At 42.2% G+C, this 23,517-nt stretch overlaps 1 protein-coding gene across 1 annotated transcript; it reads right to left on the bottom strand.

The window, feature by feature from the left end:
- Positions 1–8,053: 8,053 nt before the first annotated feature.
- GINS4 (GINS complex subunit 4) lies at positions 8,054–22,689 on the bottom strand. The gene is made up of 8 exons (XM_004468698.4): positions 22,623–22,689; positions 21,689–21,803; positions 15,854–15,940; positions 14,912–15,025; positions 12,352–12,449; positions 12,076–12,164; positions 9,324–9,414; positions 8,054–9,229 (listed from the first exon to the last, which is right to left on the bottom strand). The coding sequence occupies exons 2-8, from the start codon at positions 21,782–21,784 to the stop codon at positions 9,133–9,135; spliced, it is 672 nt and encodes a 223-aa protein (XP_004468755.1). The 5' UTR covers positions 21,785–21,803; positions 22,623–22,689; the 3' UTR covers positions 8,054–9,132.
- Positions 22,690–23,517: the final 828 nt, after the last annotated feature.

Genomic DNA, 23,517 nt, shown 5'->3' with positions numbered 1-23,517 from the left:
TCAGCTTCCTGAATTTTGTAGCTTCCTCTGTTTCTGTGGGTTCCTCTCTGAGCTCCTGTGTCTTTTCTCTCTCTCTGTATTCATCCTGTTTATAAAGGAATCCAATAAGAGGATTAAGACCCAACATGGATCATGTCCTACTGAAGTAACCTAATAAAGGGAAGGTCCCATCCAAAGGAATGGATCAGTTCCAAGGACATGATTTTTTTTCTGGGGTCCATAAAAGACAAACTACCACAGATGTCATTCTAGACTTTTTAATTTTTTTTTAATGTAACTCCTCACCTACTTCCAGTCTTATTGATCACCACCTTTCTCAGACTTGACCATTGCTGAAATCCTTTTTCAAATTTGCATTTTCACTTTTTATTGTTTCTAGTTCCTCACTGATATTTTTGTCTTTTATCTCCAGGCCCATAGTTGTTTACAGCCAGTGTCTAATAATTTCATTGTCTGGAGAACCTGTGGGTATGTTTCTATTGTTTGTTACTTCTAGGGATTTTCATTCATAGTGTCTTTTCTCCTAAATATGAATGAGAATACAATGCACCTAGACACTGTATTTGAAAACTCATTTATAGAAAATAATTTGAGGCCTAGGATGTTATTTTTTTCTCAGAGATGACTTTTGCATACTTCTGCCAGGTAGCTGGAGGCACCAGCCATCTGACTTGCTTTAATCCCAATTTACAAGTTTGAGATGTTCAGGGCCATCCATGATTCAAAACTGGGCTGAGCACTCTCTAAGCCAAACTCAGCATGTAAATGTATTACTTTCCCCCCAGCGTGTGACATGACTCCCAGGGATGAGCCTCCCTGGTGCCGAGGGATTACTACCAATCATCAGCAGGTGATGCAACTAGAAGAAGACCTTGAATAAAAGGGGGAAATGGCAAAGACAAATGAGTTTATATGGCTAAGAGACTTCAAAATGAGTTCAGAGGGGTCATGCTTATGCACATCTCAGCAGGATCCCAGAGACAGCCAAAGTAGATATAACCCCAGGTACTGGTGCTCCTGAGGGATACAGAGACACACAGGTTCTATGGTCATGGCAGATGGCTCTGGAGTTCAGACCCAGTGGGCCCTACTTTGGAATTTGTGCTCCTGAGTGGGATGGAGTTGGACTCAGATGTGACCTTTTTACACATGCTTCTGTGGTTGGTGCTGGGGTTGATGTATACTCAGGAGACTTGAACCTCTGGACTGGCCATGTGCCAACTGGCTCTCCTGAGCCTCAGGAGAGCTGCAATACCTACTCTCTGGGTCACTGGACTTAGCTAGGTCAGTTAACGGAGGTGAAGATGGTCTACCACAACACCAGGGAACCGAGAGTGTCTACAACTGAAAGCAGGAAAATCTCATCCATCAGCCATGTGGGATCTAAGCTCCCTCCTGACTTAGAGGTGGAATGGACCATCCCATCCCAGGGTCCACAGGATGGAGGAATAAAATATGGATTAGAGTGGACTTACTGGTATTCTACTATAGAACTATTGTGACTCTAGCAATGGAAGAAACTGTATCATTGATGTGGAGACAGTGGCCATGGGAATTGCTAAGGGCAGGAGAGGGAAGAAGAGGTGTGATGTGGGGGCATTTTTGGGACTTGGAGTTGTCCTGAATGATATTACAGGGACAGATGCAGGACATTATATATCCTGCCATAAGCCACTGAGTGGACTTGGGGAGAGTGTAAATTACAATGTAAACTATAATCCATGCAGAGTAGCAGTGCTCCAAAATGTATTCACCAAATGCAATGAATGTGCCACAATGATGAAAGAGATTGTTGATGTGGAAGGAGTTGGGGTGGAGTGGGGTGTGGGGTATAAGAGAACCTCTTATATTTTTTAATGTAACATTTTTTTGTGATCTATGTATCTTAAAAAAAAAGACAAATAAACAACAACAAAACTGGACTAAGGACTAGTTTACTTCTGATTCACTCTTACTTCAAAATGCAGGTTAGTTTACCAGCACTCTATACCTCTGTAGGTAACAAATTCCAACTTTTGTCTCACTGGTCCCAGGAGGCCAGTTATGCTGAGCCTTTTATGTTCTATGCACCCTTTTAAGTCTGATGACACTTTGGACCTCTTCTCAGAAAAATGTTTTAAAAAGGATAAACTAAAATATAAAGGACTACATAGGAAACCTACTATAATGAAATATGGTTATGAAACCATTTTGAAAAATAAATTTGTGGTAAAGTAATTAATAAACATGCCTCTTTATTAATACATTAAATAACAAGATCTAGGAGCAGTGGTAAGCGTAAATAACTGCAACAAGTATAAATGTGGCATGAAAATATCTGATTTGTTGGTGATATTGAGGCATGTTGCCTAGATGTTTAGATTTATAAGAGAAGGAAAGTTTAAGCTTCAATAGAGGTTAAGCTTAAGTTAAGTTCTTCAGAGGATCCCCATGTTTTAGGGCAAAATCCATGTTTAGGGCAAAATGCCATGCTTAGCATGGCAAAGAAATCTCCTGCTTGTATGGGAAACTGCTCCTCCATCTACGCTCTTATCCACTGTTTTTGTCATGTCCAAACCCTTGGAGTTTCCAGAAAGCTCTATGTGCCCTAGGGATTCTAAGCCTTTGCACATGTTATTGCTGCCCCAAATAGCCTTCCTCTCTTTCCCGCTTGGTGTGGCTAGAACTCCAGACTCAGGCACTACCTATTTGGTGAAGCTTTCATGATTCTTTCCATTTTTCAAGTCTTTCTTCTGTCTCTTTCAAACATGCCATGCACATCCTTTTATAAAAGTATGCAGGGAAGTGGTTGTAGGTCAAATGATAGAGCATCCACCTACCATATGGAGGATCCAGGACTTGATACCCAGGACCTCCTGACCTGTGTGGTGAGCTGACCCACGTGCAGTGCTGCCGTGCACAAGGAGTGCCGTGCCACACAGGGGTGTCCCCGTGTAGGGGTGCCCCATGTGCAAGGAGTGCACCCTGCAAGGAGAGCTGCCCTGTGCAACAAAAAGCAGTCTGCCCAGGAGTGGCACTGCACACATGGAGAGCTGATGCGGCAAGATGACGCAACAAAAAAAGCAACCCAGTTTCCCGGTGCTGCATGACAAGAATGCAAGCGGACACAGAAGAATACACAGTGAATGGACACAAAGAGCAGACAACAGGGGTGGGGGGGAAGGGGAGAGAAATACATAAATCTTTAAAAAAAACCCACAAATATATGCAGGTGAGCAGATGTGGCTCAAGTGGTTGAGCACTTGCTTCCCACACAGGAGGTCCTGGGTTTGGTTCCTGGTGCTTCCTAAAAACAAAACAAACAACAATAGCAACAACAACCCAGGACTGCCAATGTGGCTCAGTGGTTGAGCACCAGCTTCCCACATACAAAGTCCTGGGTTCAATCCCTGGCACCTCAAAAAAAAAAGTATATGCAATTAAAAAACAACACAAGCATATTATTCTGTGCTATGTCATATTGTTGGTCTCCTTCACCAGATGCTAAGCCTCTTGAAGTCAGGAGCTTTCTCCTACATCTCTACACAGCACTTGGTCAGTGTCTGGTACCTGTAGGCTCTAAATGTTTAAGAAATGAATGGAGTTATACATGGCATACAGCTATTATATGTCATTTATATGACCTATACTCTTTTTTAAAGTGCCAGCACGATAGGATACTCCAATTCTTGCCTGTATTACTACTTCTATTTATGTGCCTCACTTAGGAATTTGTATTCCATGAAATGGCTTAATGCATTGCTCATTCTCATAAGTGTTTGAAAAAGTAGGAAACTCAAGTTACTGATATATGCCCTAGTTACTAATACATGCTTATTTATCCCCTCCCCCTCCAAAACCTGGGGTAGTTTTAAATTAAGACAAAAATGTAAGTGTGAAACCACAGGTATAAAAAGACCTGAAACCATTTATTAATAAGGACGGACATGGGGCCACATTACAAGGAAGCTGAAGTGAGCTCAGTGAATTTCCTGAGCTTCCTGGTAGGTAGGCCAAAAAGGGGAATCCCCAAGAGACTCATTTGTCTGATAGAGCGAATCAAATAAATGTGAAGAGGCAAACTTTCACTTGCACTAAATTCTGAGAAAAATTTATTACGTGGATCTTTATATAGAAAATAAAGGTAAAGTAATTGTCAATTATGTAAACTGTCACTTTTAGAGAACAGAGATGTTTTCACATGGCTGTTTCTTATAGTAAGCTTGACAAAAGCAAGGAGTATAAATTAGTCCAGGGCACTGCTTTTCCGGATCAGTCTGATAAAGAAATAAAACTTGGGGAACCAAGTTAAATGGACTGAAAAAACTGCCCTTAGTCTCTCTCTTGGTTTGTTTATAAATAAACTATTAACAGGCTGTGGTTAGATGCCTACTCACGACTGGGCATATTATGCTGCTCACAGGAGATCAGAAAGCTTTAGATAATGAAATAAGGCAAAGTTGATGATGTACTGCAAAAGCTAAGGAGCCTGACTACAGTCTCACTCAGATTTGAGGGTGCAGTGATTTGTGCTAAAGTTAAGGGCAGGCATATTAGTATACAGTACATTCTTGAATGCCTGGCACTCAGTGGTCCTGCTGTGTTTGTTTAAAAATGAAGTTATAGGCTGTGAAGTAGAAAAGAAATTTGCTGAGTTAGGAATGTCTGATTGCAGAGGGTCTTGAATGCCCAGCAAATAATAAAATCCTCAACAATAGGAACAAGAGAGTATTTTAAACTATACTTAGATTTTAAATAGTAAAAAATAATTTCTTAGAGGAATAGAAATTATGCCAGTAAAATAGTTTTGAAGCATAATTTTTTTTCAATGACTATGACTTTAATTTTTCTGTAATATATATCATCTCTCAAAATCAAATACGTTTTAATGCCAGGAACTGTAGCTAGATATACAAATGACATAGGCTGTGTCTAAATTATTTAGTAGCTATTTTTCACTACTATGGAAGAGACAAAAATAAGCTATAAGAAACTGAAAAAAAAAGAAGTCATATATGGCTATACCATTTTTCACTAAGTTGTTAACATGTTGCCTTGAATAGAAGATTGGAGGTGTGCCCTAAAGCTTTGCATGTCCAAATCATCTTGTTCCAATGAAATTATTTAAACCTTAATACCCCCCCAAAATTTCAATGGGATCTTAATCAAGGCAAAATAGTAAAACTGTAGGTATAAAAAGGAGATTAAAAACTACTTAGGGAAAGGTAAAGGACACTTTTACCAGGAAGCCAGGGTAAACAGTAAAACAGTAAGAGTAGTGCTTACCTCATAGGGCTGTTGTGGGGATTAAATAAAGCAATTCCTGGAAAGCATTTTACACACTGCTCAGGACATAGATGCTCAATAGATAATAACCTCCTTTACACCTGCCCTTTACCATGGGCAACGAATAGCCTAGTGAGGCAATGAAATGGTCAGAAGTATGTTTGACAAAAATTTTAGTTTCACAGGTAAAAGACACAGCAATCTGAAGTTTCAAAAATTCACATTTGAGCTGGGAACTTTTGGGTCACAAGGAGTGTCTCCCTTAAGAGGCTTAAAGTGCTCTCTGCTATGCAAAGCTTTGAACAAAAGAAAATCCTTTCGTTTTAACCTGCTTAATCCTGGCTGTTAAGGCATATATGTATACATATACACATAGCTTTTTTTTTTTCCTGAGCCAAACAATCTCAATATTTTCGAATTTATACTTAAGGAGCCTCCTTAGGATTTATTACACATTCCTTGAGCTGCAAAAATAGTCACTTGCTTCTGTTTTTATCCCCACAGAGAAGCAGGCCAAAAAAGGCTAAGGTAATTATGTGTTGAATTCATTTTAAAGGGTTTTCCTTGTCTTAACAAGTTAGTTAGAATTTGTATGCACTGTGGTATGTAGAACATATCTGCCTAATCCAGAAAATACTCCTAGATTAAGAAAAATGCCACCTCCTCTAAAGTAATGTGATGGGTAGTGGTTATTCTCTTAAGGAGTCTTTTTGGAAAACTAGAACTTATTCTGATGGAGCTGGTGTTGCTGTAAAGTTTTTGGATCTACTTTCGTTTTAGGAGAGTAAAGGGCAGGTTTAGGTGAAAGGACACTTGAGCTCTGGGCTCACTGGCTTTGCTCCATTCTCTTCTTATAGGTATGTTACCTTCAGCAGACTCATCTGTTTTCTCCTCTATAAAATGGGGATATCAAAATACAATCTTTACAGGTATCAATGAATAAATTTTTTTTAAGGAGGCACCAGAGATTGAATCCGGGACCTTGTACGTGGGAAGCAGGTGCTCAATCACTGAACTACACCTGGTCCCCAATGAATACATCTTTTAAAAAGATATGAGGTAATCTCTATTGCCGTTTCAATATCTTAAACTCTCCTTGCATAGGGTTATTGTGAAGATTTACGAGTTAATCCACTTAAAACAGCCTGGTTATAGTATATGCTAAGTATTAGATATTATTGTCTTCAGAATCTATAGTGCATTCCTTTGTTGCACTATACAACCAATAGTTGTTTTTCAGCAATGGAATGTTGAGGTATGCAATTTTTTAGAAACAGCCAAGCTGTTTGAAGCCAAGTCTGATAAATAAGAAAACTGATTTTGCTTTTTAAAAAATGAAGTTTGCTTGACAAAATGAGACTTTCACAGTTAGCTTATTCACATTAAAAAAAAAAAAAATCAATTTTAGAATTCCAAAACTGTTTTGAAGTGGTTAACCTCCTGAGATAAATTAAATAACATCTTACAAAGAATTGATTATTTAATAAGCTTGCTTAAAAGTTCATTCTGAAGACTTTAAGGTTAATAATTCTACAGAAGTCAGTCTGATTCGTAAGAGGGTGGCAATAAAGCCACGCTGACTTTCAAGGACAAGAGCACAGAATAAACAGAGCTGGAGTCTTATTACAAGGTCACAACCGCATCAGCAGTGCTGTAGCTAGGAAAACCACAGGCCTGCAAGCTCTTCTCAGGAATGGCTGCCTTGCTAGGAAAAAACTTATGATAAAGGGTGATGTTATTATTTGAAGGAAATGTTCTGTTATGCTTCCAGGAGTGAGGTCTTAAAAAAAAAACAATAAAGCAAAACGTCAGCGAGGCCACATCATTTCCCTTTGCACTTGGTTGTGCAATTCAACTTCTCCTTTATTTTAAATTGACATATCTAAGCCAGCCTTCCTTGGAAGAGGTTACTTACGAAATGGACCAATTCATTTTGACTTGGGTAGAAGCCTTAAATTACCCGCAGCTTTACGCACTAGGAGGCAGACAAATTAAGGTTGACCATTTTGCCGCTCAACCTTTGGTCTCTGGACCAGCAACAACTGCATCTGGAAGCTTAGGAGAAATGCAGAACCTCTGGCCCCTCAGACCCACTGAATCAGAATTTTCGTCTCTACAAGCTCTCCGGGTGAATGGTATCATGTTAAAGCCAGAGCAGCCCTGTGACCCTCCCCTGGTTGCTTGGCACCATGACAACTGAGTGCACACACAACTAGGAGGCAGGAGACTTGGGTTCTGGTCTCTGACTTCTGACTAAACGTGTCTTGTTCAAATCGATGACATGCTGCCTGCCCCGCTTTCCACTTGGGGCTGCAGTGAGGCCCTAACGGGGCCCTGGCTAACAAAGCCCAATGCCGTCAGCCCAGCCTGTCCCTTGGGCCTTCTGTACCATTTTCCTTTTCCCATTGCATCCAGCCACCCCAACCACAGGGAGAGCTCACTTCTGTGTCAGGGCTTTGGTACTAGCCGTCTTCTCTGCCGGGGCACCCTTCTTTTGATCTCTCCATGTCTGGCTCCTTCCACTTATTCAGATCTCAGCCTAAATGTTACCTCTTCAGTGAGACCCTCCCAGACCACCCAGCCTAGGCACTCTGGCATGTCAGTCACCCTGTTCTAATTCCCTGTGCAGCACTTCTCACCATCAGAGCAGGGACAGTGACTGTTGTATGGCTGGTTGCAGCCCCAGTGGTGCCTTCAACTGCTGGACATGCTGCATGCATGCTATCTATTTGGTTACTGAATGGCTGAACAGTGTAAAAACACTCTGGAAAAATTAAGGCTCTACACAAAACATCAAATACTTTTATTAACCAATGAAAACCTTTCTTGCTTTCACATAGTGATTTCTTTTGGAAACAAAAGCAGTATTATACCGAGTACACCAACAACCTGTATCATGCAGTAAATAAAAAACCACTCCTCTTTTACCAAGCAAGAAAAGACTGGACCCAGGCTGCATTTTAGGTTGTGAGGAAAGATGATTCATTCACTGCCGATACATTCTTCAAGCATCACTACAACACTCTCCAGTCACGGTAGGTTAATTCCATTCATTTACTTTGAAAAAGTGAAGGGCTTAAAGAAAGAAAAGCTGCTACTAAGGTTACAAGGCAGGCTAGTTAATGTTGCTCTTAAAACAGAGCCTTCACCAGGGATGGCCAGATGGCCTGGCAGTTGGCTTGGCGCAGCTGCCCACGAATCAGGGAGAGCTGCAGGTTAATGGAAGGGGAACTTACTTGCGTCGACTATAAGCTTAGAACTGTCCAGAGGCTCTTTCTGCCACAAAACTGAAACTTAGTAATGGTTTATTGGTTTAGCTGTGATCTCAGTTAAGCAGGACAGAAACTGTTTTTAAGTCCAATACAAGAGGTTTCAAAAGGTGACTCATTACATGAGCAGGCCACAGCTACTTTCTTTCATCTACTTATGGTCTTTCTGCCAGGAAGGTTAAAAGAACTCCCCTACCATTATCAGATTGGGGCTAAATAAGAGTTCCCTACTCACAGGCAGTGGTGCCTTTTTATGAACGACCTTTCTCTCACTTTCCTTAGCTCAAAAAGTACCATGAAGGGAAAACATTCACAAAATGAGTCTGTTTACTCGCCTGGAATTCCGAATCAACAGAGCAATGGTCCCATCTGCTGATACCGGCTACAGCGGAAGAACATAAGGAGGATATATGATGATACTAGGATTCCTGCCTTGAGTTCATTTTCAATTCCCCAGTGATCCAGAGCGCTGCTGGGAAAAGTCTGATGTCTGGGGAAACACTTTGATATTGTCCTTAGGCACAAAGTGGCACGAGGGACTTGGAGGTATTTTCTCCTCAGGTTCCAAGCATTCATAATTCTTTGTTTAGTTTTAGTTTTAAATTAGTTGTACTGCTCCAGAAGCAACCAGCGGTGCAATGGTTTTATATCGGATCAAATGCTGTGAGCCCTCCTCCAAGTCAATCACATAGTCCCTGAAAAAGGAGGAGAAAAGATTTAAGGTAAGGCTTAGAGGGTTCTCCACCAGGAGGAAGGCTTCCCGCTGTGACAGTGGTGTGCACCACTTACCTTTGCTCATCTGTTTCTGGTTCTACCAGTATGTTCTCTTGACGTTCTTTCACTCTCAGAAACACATATGAATCTAGGTCAGGTTTGGGAACTGTCAGAAAAACAATAAAATAACAGGAAAATGTTCAGCCAACAAGGTCAGTATGGAGAAAGTATTAATAGCTGGGATGAATGGCATTCAGCACTAAGAGATCTCCGGCATAAAATTGCTTGGGGAGAGTGACAGGGAAGAAAGACTGGGCTCCTTATGGAAACAGCGTACTCCCATCCAAGGTCTCCCACAGCAACAACCCATTCAACACATGATAAGTACTTGAAATATACAGGGGGGAGCAGATGTAGCTCAAGTGGTTGAGCACCTGCTTCCTTGGTACCTCCTAAAAACAAAAACAAAAAACAAATGAAAAAAAAATCTCAACGGGGAATGGATGTGGCTCAGTGGTTGAGCACCTGTTTCCCATGTATAATATCCCATGTTCGACCCCCGGTATCTTCTAAAAAAAAATGTGCAGGGAATTCTGCTACACACTGTGGAGAATACACATAAGCCAAACAACTGGTCTTTCTAGATAAGGTGAAAACAAGGCAGCATTTGATTATGCTTCACATTAATGGCCCACATACCGGCGATGGAAAAAGGAGTAGATGTGGGCTTTCAAGGAAAGAGTAGGATTTAAAAAGGAAAAGTGAGCCTGGGAGATATGAATGGGATTTTGAGGGTGGGGAGCAGACTATATAAATCAGGTTAGAAAATATTTTGATATAAAGGAGCCAGAAAAGAGAGTATTAGGAAGTTAGATTGAGTCAAAGTGATGACCTTAAAACCTAGACTAAGGAATAGAGGTTACAGCCTGTATGTAAGTGGTCCCCCATTGGTTGCCGATCACAGGATACTAAGTTGCTGCCAGCTTCCCCTTCTACTACCAGCCACTTTCATTCTGGTAAGTGTCCTAAGCTGGGCTGCTCCTTGATAGCTCATCTCCTGAAGCTCCTTTTGTAGCTGGAGGACTCCATCAATTTCAGGGTCAACAGACCCCACTGGAGAACTAGCAACCCGGTTCAAGCTTCATACTGCCTGTGGGAGGCAATGGGAGGGCATCCAGGGTAACTGGCTGCAGAGGTCTAAGGAGGGTCCTCTGGGCTGCTCCTGGGCTCTGGGCCTGCCACAAAGACTCCAACCTCACAGTATCAACTGGCTCCACCAGGCAGTTTCTGATTCCAAGAAACCTAGCTTAGGTTTCAATATGCTTTCCCCCACCATGCCTTCAGGAGCTAGGATGCTCCAGAAGCCTGGGGGTGTTGCATCATTTGGGCTAACTAAGCAAGATTCTGATTCACTAGGGCAGGCTGATTCTACCGTACAGCTCCTAATTCCAACCTGGCTCTAGTCCTGGGAAGGCACAAGGACAAGCAACATGTGAGTGTTGCAGGATGTGCCTACCAGCATCAAGTTGAAGCTCTGGCCTTATCTGGGACAGTGGCCAAGATCTAGTTCTAGGAATTCAGATTCATCCCATCAGTAGTCCCTTAGTTGATTTAATCAACTGGATGAGATAGCACTGGAAAACTATTTGGGATATGGTCCTTGCTCCACTCCTAGTCTTCTATGGTGCAATCAAAAGTGGTTGACCCAGGGATGGAACTGGACCTGAAGCACGTCCTGTTTCTTTCAATCGGGCTCAGCAATATGATCAACTCAGAGTACCACAAATCTGTTATGGGTTTTGGATTGCTCCTGGTGAATCATGCCTCCACTCATCCTTGTTCCACTCAGCCACAGGGGTCACACTGTGGCCCCCAGCCCAGGCTGGGTCAGAGACAAATTCCCAGGGCTCAGTTTGTACTTGAACTAATGGCCTTGGCACACGAAGCTCAGCCTGTGAACAAAACAGACCCCACTCTCTTGGAGAACTGTTTGATTTGGTCTAGCAATTCAGCCTGGACAAGGTCTTGCTTGGTACAGGAACTGTGATAGACTGAGGATTACATGCTTTTCACCTGTGAGTCAGGGCCCCCAGTGGGTTGAGCCCAGGATAGGAATTATTGCCATAACTCCCTTTCCTCAACGTACCAGAATTTTAAGGGGAATTTGAAAGAAGGGCTTGAGGCAGAGGCTGTGTTCCCTTTCCCCTCCCACATTCAGTATCCCAAGCCTTCTCCTGCTTTCCAAAACTAGAGAAACTTTTTGTGGAACTCTTCACAACAAAAAGATGAGGAACCCTTCCTGTAGTTAACAGAGGTCACCAAAGTTTCCCTAAAGTCCTATTCAAACCTTCCATTCTAGCTGGACAGTTCCCACCCATTCTGGAATCTGACAGGAGGAAAAGACTGCCGACTCTGTGAGAGTAAAGACTTTGTAGAGGTGACCTTTTAGCGTTAATGCTCATAAGAGCTTGGGTACATCAGAGAGGCTTTGTAGGGAGTTGGTGAATTAAGGAATGAATCTCTACTTATAATGACAGCCAAAATAATTTCAACCTAGTCTGAAGAACACAAAAGTATGCTCAAATGGTTACCCTTGTACTTGTCTTTGATTTTTTAATTTTTAACACAGACCCCTTTCTTTCTTCTCTTTTCTATCTACATTCTTATTGTTACATATTTGGTAAAATGGGGAAAAAGATTCTATTCTAAGGTACCTGAAGAGACTTGCATTATAAACTGTGGCCCCTCAAGATTAATGGAAAGAGAAAAACAACGACAACACAACAAAAACAGAACAAGACTGATGGAAAGAGAAGGCTTTGCTTACCTGACCTTAAGAGGTCCACTTTCTGTAAGTTAGGAGGCATATGCTTTAAGGCCACAGTTTTTAGATATGTCTCTGTGCTAGCCATGTACCTGAAATACATAAATTGACCTGTGACACACATGACTGGCAGGAATCACCGAGGCTATGAGACAACAATGGATAAGGTCTGGGATCTCCTGCATGGGCATTTCACAAGGCTTTGCTGATACACCCACCAAACCTCATCCTCATGAGCCAGGGGAAGAAAGGCAGCTCCCACTCCTCCTGCTTACTCACTCTTTGGCAAAGGCAAATTCCTCTGGAGAAAGGCTGGAAGGTTCCCCCTCAGAGCGTGTTTTCTCCTTTTCAAGGATATGAGGGAAAAACTTCTCTATCTGTGCGAAAAAACACAGATCATCATTAAAGCATCACTCAAGATTTAAATGTTAGTGGAGCGGCCAGAGCTCAGTGGCTGAGTGCATGCTTCACATGGACGAGGTCCTGGGTTCAATCCCTAGTTCCTCCCCCCGCCCCCCCCACCAAATAGGAGAGATTTAAACGTCAAACAAACTTTCTTGAAAAAGGCTGAGGTTAACCTAGGAAGTTATTTCAAAGATGGCAAGTCTTGGTGGCCAAACCTCTTTCTAACAGTAAGATCTACACTTTGGACTTGAAGAAGGTAGGTTCTGAAGAAATGAAAAAAAAGTAAGTGCTGTTAAAAGAGTCAGTTTAAAAGAAATGGAAAATTTTCAAAAAAGAATATCTGAAAATTGAACATAATATTTAAGAGGAAGACAAAAGGATATCTCCTTTTTTTTTTTTTTTTAAGTTAGGCCAGTAGTTTATTGTGGAAAATGAGAGAATAGAAATGGGAGAAAATAACAGAAAGGGATATCATTTTTAAAACGTTTGCAACTCTACAATGTATTCTTATAAGCTGAAATACACAAAAATTAGAAAGAAATGTGCAAAATATACAAGCAGATGGGACAGTGACATTGAATGGTAAGATTAGAATCAGGAAGACAAAACCCAGAATGAGGTGAGGATGGGAAAAACTGCTAAGAACTAACCACCTCCAAAATGCTAAAAGCTTAAAAAATGTGTGTAGTGGGGAAACAAACTATAAAAACAGAGCCAGGAACCAGGAAGGGATTGGCCTGTTGTTTGGAGTCAATGGTGTTACAGTTTTCGCTTTCAAAGGAAATGCTCTTTGGAAGTATAGGAATGACGATAGTAAGGAGAACTTGAAGGCCAAGATAAAGGAGCACTTGCCTGTTTAAAAGGAGTTTAAATCTCTGGTTTACACTAATTAGGATCTTAGATAGATTAACTTAACATTTATATGGAGCTTAAGTTTCTGAAGCACTTTCTCCTGTTACAGGTAAACTACTACTGCTACTGTATCACTTAGAGTACTAAAAGTACAGGTCATTTCCTAATCTCAGAAGAATTAGTGAACACAGAAGACATGTGAAAGGCTGGAAATAGGCAAATTTCCTGATTTTCAAAATTGAGAAGAGTGGAATCTTCAGATAGAGTTAACACTGATATGTGGTAATAAATTAGGATACTTAATTTAAAAGATTTTTGTGAACTCAAAGAAAAGTGGTTGCCATGAAGAGGATTTACTTAACCAAAAAAAAAAAAGGTTCTGTGGCCTGACAGTTGGGGTGAAGTATGAAGGGGCATAATGGTATCTTAATTTGATGGTCTTCATGACACCCTTGTGGACAAATGGTAAATGAGGGGTTTGAGGATAGTACATATTGAAAGATTCACAAAAGGCTGAACAAAGAATACTGAGTCAACGGATGGCTGTCAATCAGGAGGAAAGTCTCTGATGGAATGTCCTATCATTGGCCCAGTCCTTTTAATGAATTAGGTAAGAGCTTTGATGGGACACTTATCAAAATTGCTGATGACATAAAGTGTTAAGAGAGAGTGATATCAACGGAAAAAATTAGGATCCACAGACTAGGAAAACGGCCCAATTTAATAAGATAAAGATAAGAGGGGTAAGTATCAAGCCCTACACTTGGGGGTCAAAACCCAAGACATTCACATACAGGGTGCTGTGAGGATGGGGTTAATAACATGAAAACTTCCCTAAGGGTTAGAGTTAACGGTGAGAGCAGGATGAGCTTTGTATGGTGTGTTTTGCAAATAAGCTAATGTGATATTGGACAGCATGACAGCATTATTAGCAGTTTAATACCCAGAATAAGGAAAGAGATCATTGTTCTTCACAAAAGTGGACAAACTCCAACTGGTATACTGTATTCACTAACAAGTGGTATAATCTAGGAAGCATAGTGACAACTAGAACCGTTAGAGAGAAGGGACCAGAAGAAAGTATATTGATTCAGATGCTTGAGATGTTTGGCTGAGGGAAGACTTAGATGAGACCTGTTAGTTGTCTTCAGATATCTGAAGCACTCTCACATAGGAAAGAGAATGTATTTGTTTTGGAATACCTAAGGTGACAGTGGAACCAAAGGAGAAGAAATTTCAAGGGGTAAGAACTTTCCCAGGTTAAAAGAGATACACAAATAAGATTACTTTGTAATTTCATTTTTGTAAATTAGATGACCACAGAACTACCGCAGAATGTTAAATTACCATGGGTCATATGATTTAGACTGTATGAGAGATGTAAAATTGTTGTAAATTAGGATTCTCTAGTCAGTCAGTATTTCCAATTCTTCTAACGCAAACTTTACTCCTGAGCGCTGCCGTGCTGTAACTCCAGGGGGGCACCATTCACGTAGCAGTTAGATTAAAAACATGTACGGTGCCCCTGGAGTTGTGCAACAGCCTACATTACACAATGCGTTGCTTCATCTCCAGGTCAAACCTTCATAAGCCGACACCGCAAGTAGCTGCTAAGGACATAGCGGATCCTCTCCATCTCCATTCGATGGATACTGACCTTCAGATCCCCTTTTCTGGCTCTCCTGAGATTTTCTTCCTATTAAAGGAGAAAGCCAAGTTTAAAGATCATGTTTAAAAACTAAGGACCTTTTTTGCTTAATCTGTATATAGCACACAAGGACTGTTAAAATCACTGGCAATGTTTGGGGCCCAAAGACTACATTTCAGTTGAAGAGGTACAAAAAACTAAAAATCATATAAGAGTGTTCATTTTCTCTTAATTTCTTAATTATACAAATAATATATGACCAAAGGCTCATTATATAAATTTCAAACAGTACTCATTTGCTTTTTGAATTTGAATATGGTCTGTCAGAAGGGTCCAGAAATACTCCAAACCAATTGTAGTGGAGATAGTATGGGACATAGAAGAAATGTCTGAAGAGGCTAAAAAAGCAGTGTTAAAATAGCAGTTGAAAAATTCTAAGGTATTAAATTTTTAATGGTACTCTGACCTGATAATGATTTAAGCCTAGATCATCTACACCAAGGATGGCAAACTCAAATATCTATGGGACCAGGTAGGTCAGGTGTACAAGAAAGACGGGTAGTTAGGGGTTGTTGGGAATGGGAGAGCACCTCGGAAGGGTAGTGGCCCTTACCCTACTCTGGTCAACTTTCTCATGCAGAAATGTAGGACCAGTGATGTCAAGTCTTTAGACTTTTCATAGGAAATTGGATACTCAGCTTTTAAGAGAAACTCTTATGCTTTGTAAATGTAGGCAACTAATTTGTCATAAAAAAAAACAAAACAACCCCACTGGGCCTAAGAAAATAAATTTGCTATCAGACTGCCACCTCTAACTATGCTGACCAAACACTTTTAGCTTTCTCATCCTATGAAACCCCGAGATAAGCAACTTACCATGTGAGCTAGCTGCTCCATGACACATTCCACAATTTCAGACTTGCTTTCCAGCAGCTCGGGGGCAAACTTTTCATTCATCCAGGCCTAAAAGACAGAGCCAGACAGGAAGTGAACTTGGCCCGATGGATAGGGCGTCCACCTACCACATGGGAAGTCCGCGGTTCAAACCCCGGGCCTCCTTGACCCGTGTGGAGCTGGCCCATGCGCAGTGCTGATGCGCGCAAGGAGTGCCGTGCCACGCAGGGGTGTCCCCCCCGTAGAGGAGCCCCACACACAAGGAGTGTGCCCCATAAGGAGAGCCGCCCAGCACGAAAGAAAGTGCAGCCTGCCCAAGAATGGCGCTGCACACACGGAGAGCTGGCACAACAAGATGACGCAACAAAAAGAAACACAGATACTGGTGCCGCTGATAAGGACAGAAGTGGTCACAGAAGCACATGCAGCGAATGGACACAGAGAGCAGACAACTGGGGTGGGGGAAGGGGAGAGAAATAAAAAAACAAAAAACAGAGCCAGATGAAATAAGCATCATTCACACTGGAGCAAAATTAGCCCTGTGATTCAGTACACACCCAATGAGAACTGCAGATATCGCAAGCAAAGAAAACTATTTGCCTACCAGTTGGAAATACTGGAAATGCTTTGAAGACAAGCTATGTTTAATGATAGCTTTTCTGTTTCCTTCGGGGTGAGGCTGTGTTCACAAGCTTGGATTCAACCAACATTTGAAAAAACAACAGTTTACATCAAAAATGTTCATCGGTATGATACTAGAGCGGAGAGTAATACCACCTAGTTTCAAATGGTACCTTTTGCCAAGTAGCATTTAGACATTACTTTTTTCACAGGCTATTTCCCACTGAGGGGGCACTGGCACCATTTCTATTTTGAGAGATGAAGTAACATTTTATATAAATCTATATATCTCTACTCCTGAAGCTCAAGACCTTTTCCATTCATCATAATGACATTTCTGAAAGGAAATGGACATAATTTTATAAATAAGAAAACAGATTAAGTAATTTACTAAAGACCAAAAAGTATAAAAAATCACAATGGGAATAGATATTCATCTATTAATCAGTTTTGGATCAAGAGGTTAAATTCCTAATTTATAACTCAAGCCAAAGGTATAAGGCTTAGAGTACTGAAATATCCACAGGTGACTAAGGAAAACTATAATTAACTTTCAACTGCAGAAAATTTAGTTTTAGCATAGCACAGCATTACATGCCAATCAGCTCGATTTATTTCTTTGGACTTGAGTTGCTGCTTCTCCAATTAATGCCATTAAGACTCATTATTAAGTACTGGGTATTGCTACTATACATAAAAATCTTTTCAAGCGCTTGAGCTTCTATAATAGTGTTGTAGCTATGTAAAAGTAACCAGAAAGACAACCTGTATTTTTAACTACTCTAATGAATGGGAAAAGATGGAAGACTTATAAAGCAGGAATTTTTCTTCTTAATTGATTTTATTAAGTATTGAATAGGTACAAAAGAATATGAAATCCATGTTAAATATGCAGAATAGTCATACAAACACCTGTGTGCACACAACTTAAAGAACTGTTATTTTAAAAGTCCCTGTGCACCTCTCCCTCCTCAGAGGTAATGATTAGCCTGAATTAAGTGTTTAATTTTCTTTAGTTTCACCACATTTGTCTGTATCTCTACATAGTGCTTGCCAGTTTTCATGTCAGAGCACTCGAAGAAAATGATAGTGTTTGTATAGTAGAGTGGCATAAAGTGGAGCACATTTAGGGACATCACTCACTGATACTGTTAAATTATAATAGAACAAAACAGGGAAGAGGACTTGGTCCAATGGACAGGGCGTCTGCCTACCACATGGGAGGTCCGCGGTTCAAACCCAGGGCCTCCTTGACCCGTGTGGAGCTCGCCCATGCGCAGTGCTAATGCGTGTAAGGAGTGCCCTGCCACGCAGGGATGTCCCCCACATAGGGGAGCTCCACGCATAAGGAGTGCACCCCGTAAGGAGAGCTGCCCAGCGCAAAAGAAAGTGCAGTCTGCCCAGGAATGGAGCCGCACACACGGAGAGCTGACACAACAAAAAGAAACACAGATTCCTGGTGCCGCTGATTAGGATAGAAGTGGTCACATGAGAACATACAGTGAATGGACACAGGGAACAGAAATCTGGAGGGGGGGGGGGTTGGAGAGGGGAGAGAAAAAAATAAAAAATAAATCTTAAAAAAAAATAAAACATTTGGGGAAATTTTTAATTAGCATACTACTTTCAAATAAAATCTTTTCGTGGTCTCTTGCAATAATCAGGTTCTATGCTTGAAATGGCTGAATCCTGATCAAAATTTTTAAGGACAATCTGTTCATCATTAAAACGAAAAACTCGGCACATGGCTAATAACTTCTAAGTAAATTTTTACATGCACTCAAGGGTATCCTTTGTATGTGCCTAGAGCTGAGGTCACAGAGGCCCTACCCAGTGTCCCCGTCAGGTTATATGCCCAAGCTGTGCCATGCAGCCTGAGACCTGTATCCGGCTGCAAAGCTGTCCAGGTGGTGGGTCACATCTTTGGCTGCACTCAGGGTATTAATCTGGCACCAGATGTAAATCGAGCTCACCCCCTGCCAAGCTGAGGCTGTGCCGTCATAGCCTGCCGTGGTCTGGCTGTCTTCCCAGGAGCCCCTCCTGACCCCCTGGAAGAGGCATCCAGCCTGGGGCTCTGGCTGAGAATCAATATTGTGAGGCACTGGAAGAACACCAGTGTGCCACAATACCTGGGTGGGTGGGATGCTCTGCCTTAAACAAGTTTTGCAAGTTTTTGAACTTTACAGAAATGGTTTCTTTGGCAACCTGTGTTTTATTGTGCTACATTATGTTCCTGAGAGTTACCATGCTGTTGTAGGAGCTGTCTTTTACTCATTTTCACTGCTGTTTCCTACCCCCACCAATATATGTGTACAACACATAGAGATTTTAACCCATTCTATTTTTTTTTTTAAGAATTTTTATCTTTTATTTTTCTCTCCCCTTCCCCCTCTGCCCCCGTCTCGTTGTCTACTCTCTGTCCATTTGTTGTGTGTTCTGTGTCTGCTTGGATTCTTGTCAGTGGCACCAGGAATCTGTGTCTCTTTTTGTTGTGTCATCTTGCTGCATCAGCTCTCCGTGTGTGCAGTGTCACTCCCGGGGAGTCTGCACTTTTTTCGTGCTGGGTAGCTCTCCTTACGGGGTGCGCTCCTTGCGCGTGGGGCTCCCCTATGTGGGGGACAACACTGTATAGCATGACACTCCTTGCGCACATCAGCACTGCGCATGGGCCAACTCACCACAGGGGTCAGGAGGCCCTGGGTTTGAACCCTGGACCTTCCATGTGGTAGGCGGACGCTCTATCTATTGAACAAAATCCGCTTCCCCCATTCTATTTTTGATGGTTTTCTGGGTTGTTCTCAGTTTTTAACTATTGCAAGCAATGCTATCCACACTCTGTGCATGTTTCTTGGAGTACATGTGGAAATTTTTTGCTAGATTATAAATACCTGGGACTGGAATTACTGGGCCACAAGGTATTTGCCTTTATCAGACAATAAATTTTCCAAAGTGACCGTAAAAATTTACACTGCCACCACAGTATATATGTTCTACATCCTTGCCAATGCTTTACGTTGTCCACCTTTTCCATTTTTGCCAGTCCGATGGGTATGAAATGCTTCCTCACTGTGATTGTAATTTTAATTTTCCTGATAAGGAAAAGTTTGAATATCTTTTTCATATTCTTATTGGCTATTCTGGTTTCCTCTTCTAGGAGGTGCCTGTTAAGACTGCAGTTTTCTATTGGGTTGTTTGCAAGGACTGTTTATGTATCATGGACACTACTCTTTTGTCCCTAATATATATAGCAAATATCTTCTCCCAGTTTTGTGGCTTATCTTTTTTGCTCTCACTAAGGTGTCTTTTAATAAAAAGAAGTTCTTGATTTTAATGTAGTTAAATGAGTTATTTTTCTTCCTAAAGGAAGCTTTGTGCTTTTTGATTTTTCTTTAATGAATCCTTTCCTACTGAAATAGGGGTTCTTAAACTGGGGTCCAAAGAGCAGGTCTGAGGGCAGGTTTCAGAGTGTTTTGTATCCCTGAAATTATATGCAAAATTCTATATGTATATATGGGCATATATGTGTATTATTCTGGAAAGAAGGGCCAGAGTTTTCACCGGATTCTCAGAGGTCTGTAATATAACAACAGATTAAGAAACACTATAGGGAAGGGGATTTAGCCCAACCGATAGGGCATCCGCCTACCATAGGGGAGGTCCAACGTTCAAACCCAGGGCCTCCTGATAGGTGTGATGAGCTGGCCCATGCGCAGTGCTGATATGCTCAAGGAGTGCTGTGCTGCGTAGGGGTGTCCCCCGCATATGGGAGCCCCACGCACAAGGAGTGCGCCCCGTAAGGAGAGCCGCCCAGCATGAAAAAAGTGCAGCCTGCCCAGGAATGGCGCTGCACACACGGAGAGCTGATGCAGCAAGATGATGCAACAAAATGAGACACAGATTCCGGGTGCTGCTGACAATAATATAACCGGACAGAGAAGAACATGCAGCGAATGGACACAGCAGACAACTGGAGGTGGGGCAGGGAAGGGGAGAGAAATAAATAAAAATAAATCTTAAAAAAAAAAAAACTATAAAGATTCTTGTACAAGATATAATTTTTAAATTAATGTCCTTTTGTTTTTTGTCACTTAAGCTGGCATGTACAGTAGCAAAGAATGAAGAATACTTAAGTAGCAAATATGAGAGAATTCTAGAAAAAGGAAGTTAAGGGGAGAAGACAAGAGGGAATAAGACAATAGGTATAGTAGATAACAGCACAAGTTTTGGAGTCAACAAGACCTGAGCTCTATCTTGACTCTGCTGCCTGCTGTGTGACCTTGGGCAAATTACCTTACTTCCCTAACTTGAGTTTCATCATCTTTAAAGTGGGGATAACAGTAATACCTGCTTCATAGGGTTGGTGTGAGGATTACTGCTACTAATAGCTAACATTTGCTGAGCCCTTATTATGTGTTAGACAATAAGCGAAGCACTTTACATATCTCATTTACATGATCTCATTTCATCTTCACAGCTGTGTGAAGTAGTTGTATTATCTCCATTTTACAGTCAAGGAAAGGCTTGAGACAAGATATATAACTTGTTTAAGGTCACATAATAAACAAGAGACATAGAAGAATTTAAATCCAGAGAGTCAGAGTTGAAATTCTGAAGTATATTACCTGCCAAGATGAATTGTAAAGAACTTAGAAAGAACACAGGAAGTACTCACCAAAACATAGTTATTATGATTAATAAGAGAAATGGTTAAGAAAAATAATTTTAGGAAATAGTGTAAAGAGAACAGATGACTCAAGAAAGTACATGGGAGAAAAGGAAAAATAAGACCCGTTTTTTCCTTAAAAAAAAAAAAAAAAAAAAGGCGATTCAGCACTTTTTTGCTAACCCAGCAAATGTTTCAAAGGACTAAGGTACAGAACCCACAAGTCTCTACCACAATACCTCTGTAATCCCCACAAATACCAAGTAGATGCTTGCTTGGTGACCTGTTCTTTAAATGTGCCCAAAGCTGCCCCTTACTGATTCAACTGGAGAGTTTTGCATTTGATATTATGGGGTTTCTAACAGAGGGTAACCCCCTATTTGTCTGTGGAGGGTAAGATCCAGTCTCTGTTCTTTTTGAAATAAAAGAAGACTTGAATTCTGTTTCTTCACTTTCTAATTCCCAAAGTTCATACAGTTGTACTAAACAGAAAGGTTAAGATTGAGCACGTGGATTCCATCTGGGATGCTTACCTGCTCCAGCCTTTCAATGAGCTCTGCAGGGGTGAGAACCACTTCCTCACTACCCCCATCAGAGTCCTGTCCCATGAGATCCAGCTCCTCTGTCATCTTCACTGAAACTAGGAACCTAATGAGCAGGAAAAAACCAACACCCTGTAATGTGTTTCTACTTATTTACAATAATAGGCGACTATATATTAATATTTGGAGGAGGGCGAGGTTTACAAGGGGTTGCCGACGCTTACTCGCACTGGCTACAGAATTCACAGACTTGAAAATTTCAGTTCTTTGCCTCTTCCTTCAAGGCTTAGGTCAGATAGTTTCTCAAAGAAAAACTGTTCCCATTGTACACCTGGAACCGAGGACGTATGGCATCATACAATAACCATTGTTTTGTCCTTCTTGTAGTTCTTGTCATTAGGAGCTGTGCATACTCCGATTCAAACATGAATCGCGCATTTGCTCAGTGCCTGGCACTTGTAAGTAGTGGGGATACAACGATCCGTGCAGCTTCAGCGCTTGGCACGGCGCTTAATTCCTAGCAAGCACTTAAAATTGTTGGGAGAATAAATCAAGGCCTAATTTCCACCAGGCCCAGAAGCACCGACCAGTCACCCCAAAGGCTTAAAAAACTGTGTGGTGAGTGGTGGGGAGAGGAAGTCGTCGGAGCTTGGGGGAAACTGAGCATACTCTCCCACCTCTGCCCTCCCCTGCTGTCAAGATCGCAACAGCTCCCGCCCCCCACCCCCCCAGCCCCAAGCGCGCTCGCGCACGCGCACACAGTACCGGGACCCCCTCGAACGCTCACTCGGGGACCTGGGAGACAGAGACGCACTCCGAGGTGGCGGGCGGCCAGGACGGGAGGTCCGCGGGGAGAAAGCCCGGGTTCTTCCAAGCAGCCCCTGGAAGCGGAACAGCAAGCCAACGAGGCCTTCCCTTGACTTACCCAACCTCCGGCTCCTTCAGCTCCCGCGCGCCTCTCGAAAACTTTCCGTCTAGGCGTAACGTCACCGCGTACGGGAGAAGCTTACCAATCACAGCCCGGGAAAGAGACCCGCGGCGATCCTGACCCCGCCCCACTCCGAGGAGCGGCGCTTGCGAGTGCGCAGTTCACGCTCTCAGGAATCTCCAGAAGGGCCGTAGCCCCGCCCACCCCGGTCGCCGCTCCGGGCGCGGTTCCGGCCGACACTTCCCAGAGACGGCCGCGAGGGGGCGCCTCGCTACCGCGCCTGCGGGGACACGGCGGGGTCTGCCTTCCGGCCACCAGGGAGCAATCCCGCATACCCTGGACCCACGGAGGGTCCGACAGAGAGAAGTGCTGCGTTGAGGTCAGGCTGTTTCAGCCTCCTGGTTATTTGTGGATAGCTACGGGAATTTACATGAGTAAGAGTGAGCCTACGTTTTAATCACTGAGGATAAAAGACAAAATATAAATATCCCGTATGGTGAGCCCTCCTGAAGAAAGGTGCTTTGTAAATACAAGGTAGTACCTAGTCAGTATCGTCCCCACGTCGTCACTGCCCTTCGTCACTGGTCAGCAGCTGCTTCTCACCGTTTCCTTCCTCTGAACACCATCCCAGTCTTGGTTTCACTACTCTTAAGAACCAAATCAGTAACTTTTTGGGGAGTGCATTAGTTAATGCAACATTTAACCCCCAGTTCGTCTGAATGAATGAATGAAGATTTTGGACTAGGGAGAGAAGAGTAAGGAGGCTGCTTGCATTTTCAAGGAAGGCAGAAAAGTGCTTCCAGCACGTTTCCCTTTATCTCCATGAGGAAAGCTATTGACTGGTGAATTTCTACGTATTTTTCTGGTCAGTGGTAAAACCCAGTACGGCTTG

Source organism: Dasypus novemcinctus, chromosome 29, assembly GCF_030445035.2.
Source record: "Dasypus novemcinctus isolate mDasNov1 chromosome 29, mDasNov1.1.hap2, whole genome shotgun sequence".
Lineage (NCBI taxonomy): Eukaryota > Metazoa > Chordata > Mammalia > Cingulata > Dasypodidae > Dasypus > Dasypus novemcinctus.
This window is presented reverse-complemented; position numbering and strand designations above follow the sequence as displayed.

Bases quoted from the DNA above. Each gene is read 5' to 3' on its own strand.
- GINS4 (XM_004468698.4), bottom strand. From the start codon at position 21,784: ATGACAGAGGAGCTGGATCTCATGGGACAGGACTCTGATGGGGGTAGT. The intron at 15,941-21,688 runs GTAAGCATCCCA...TCTGTCTTTTAG, and splicing joins TCATTGAAAGGCTGGAGCAG to GCCTGGATGAATGAAAAGTT. The intron at 12,165-12,351 runs GTGAGTAAGCAG...TATGTATTTCAG, and splicing joins GAATTTGCCTTTGCCAAAGA to GTACATGGCTAGCACAGAGA.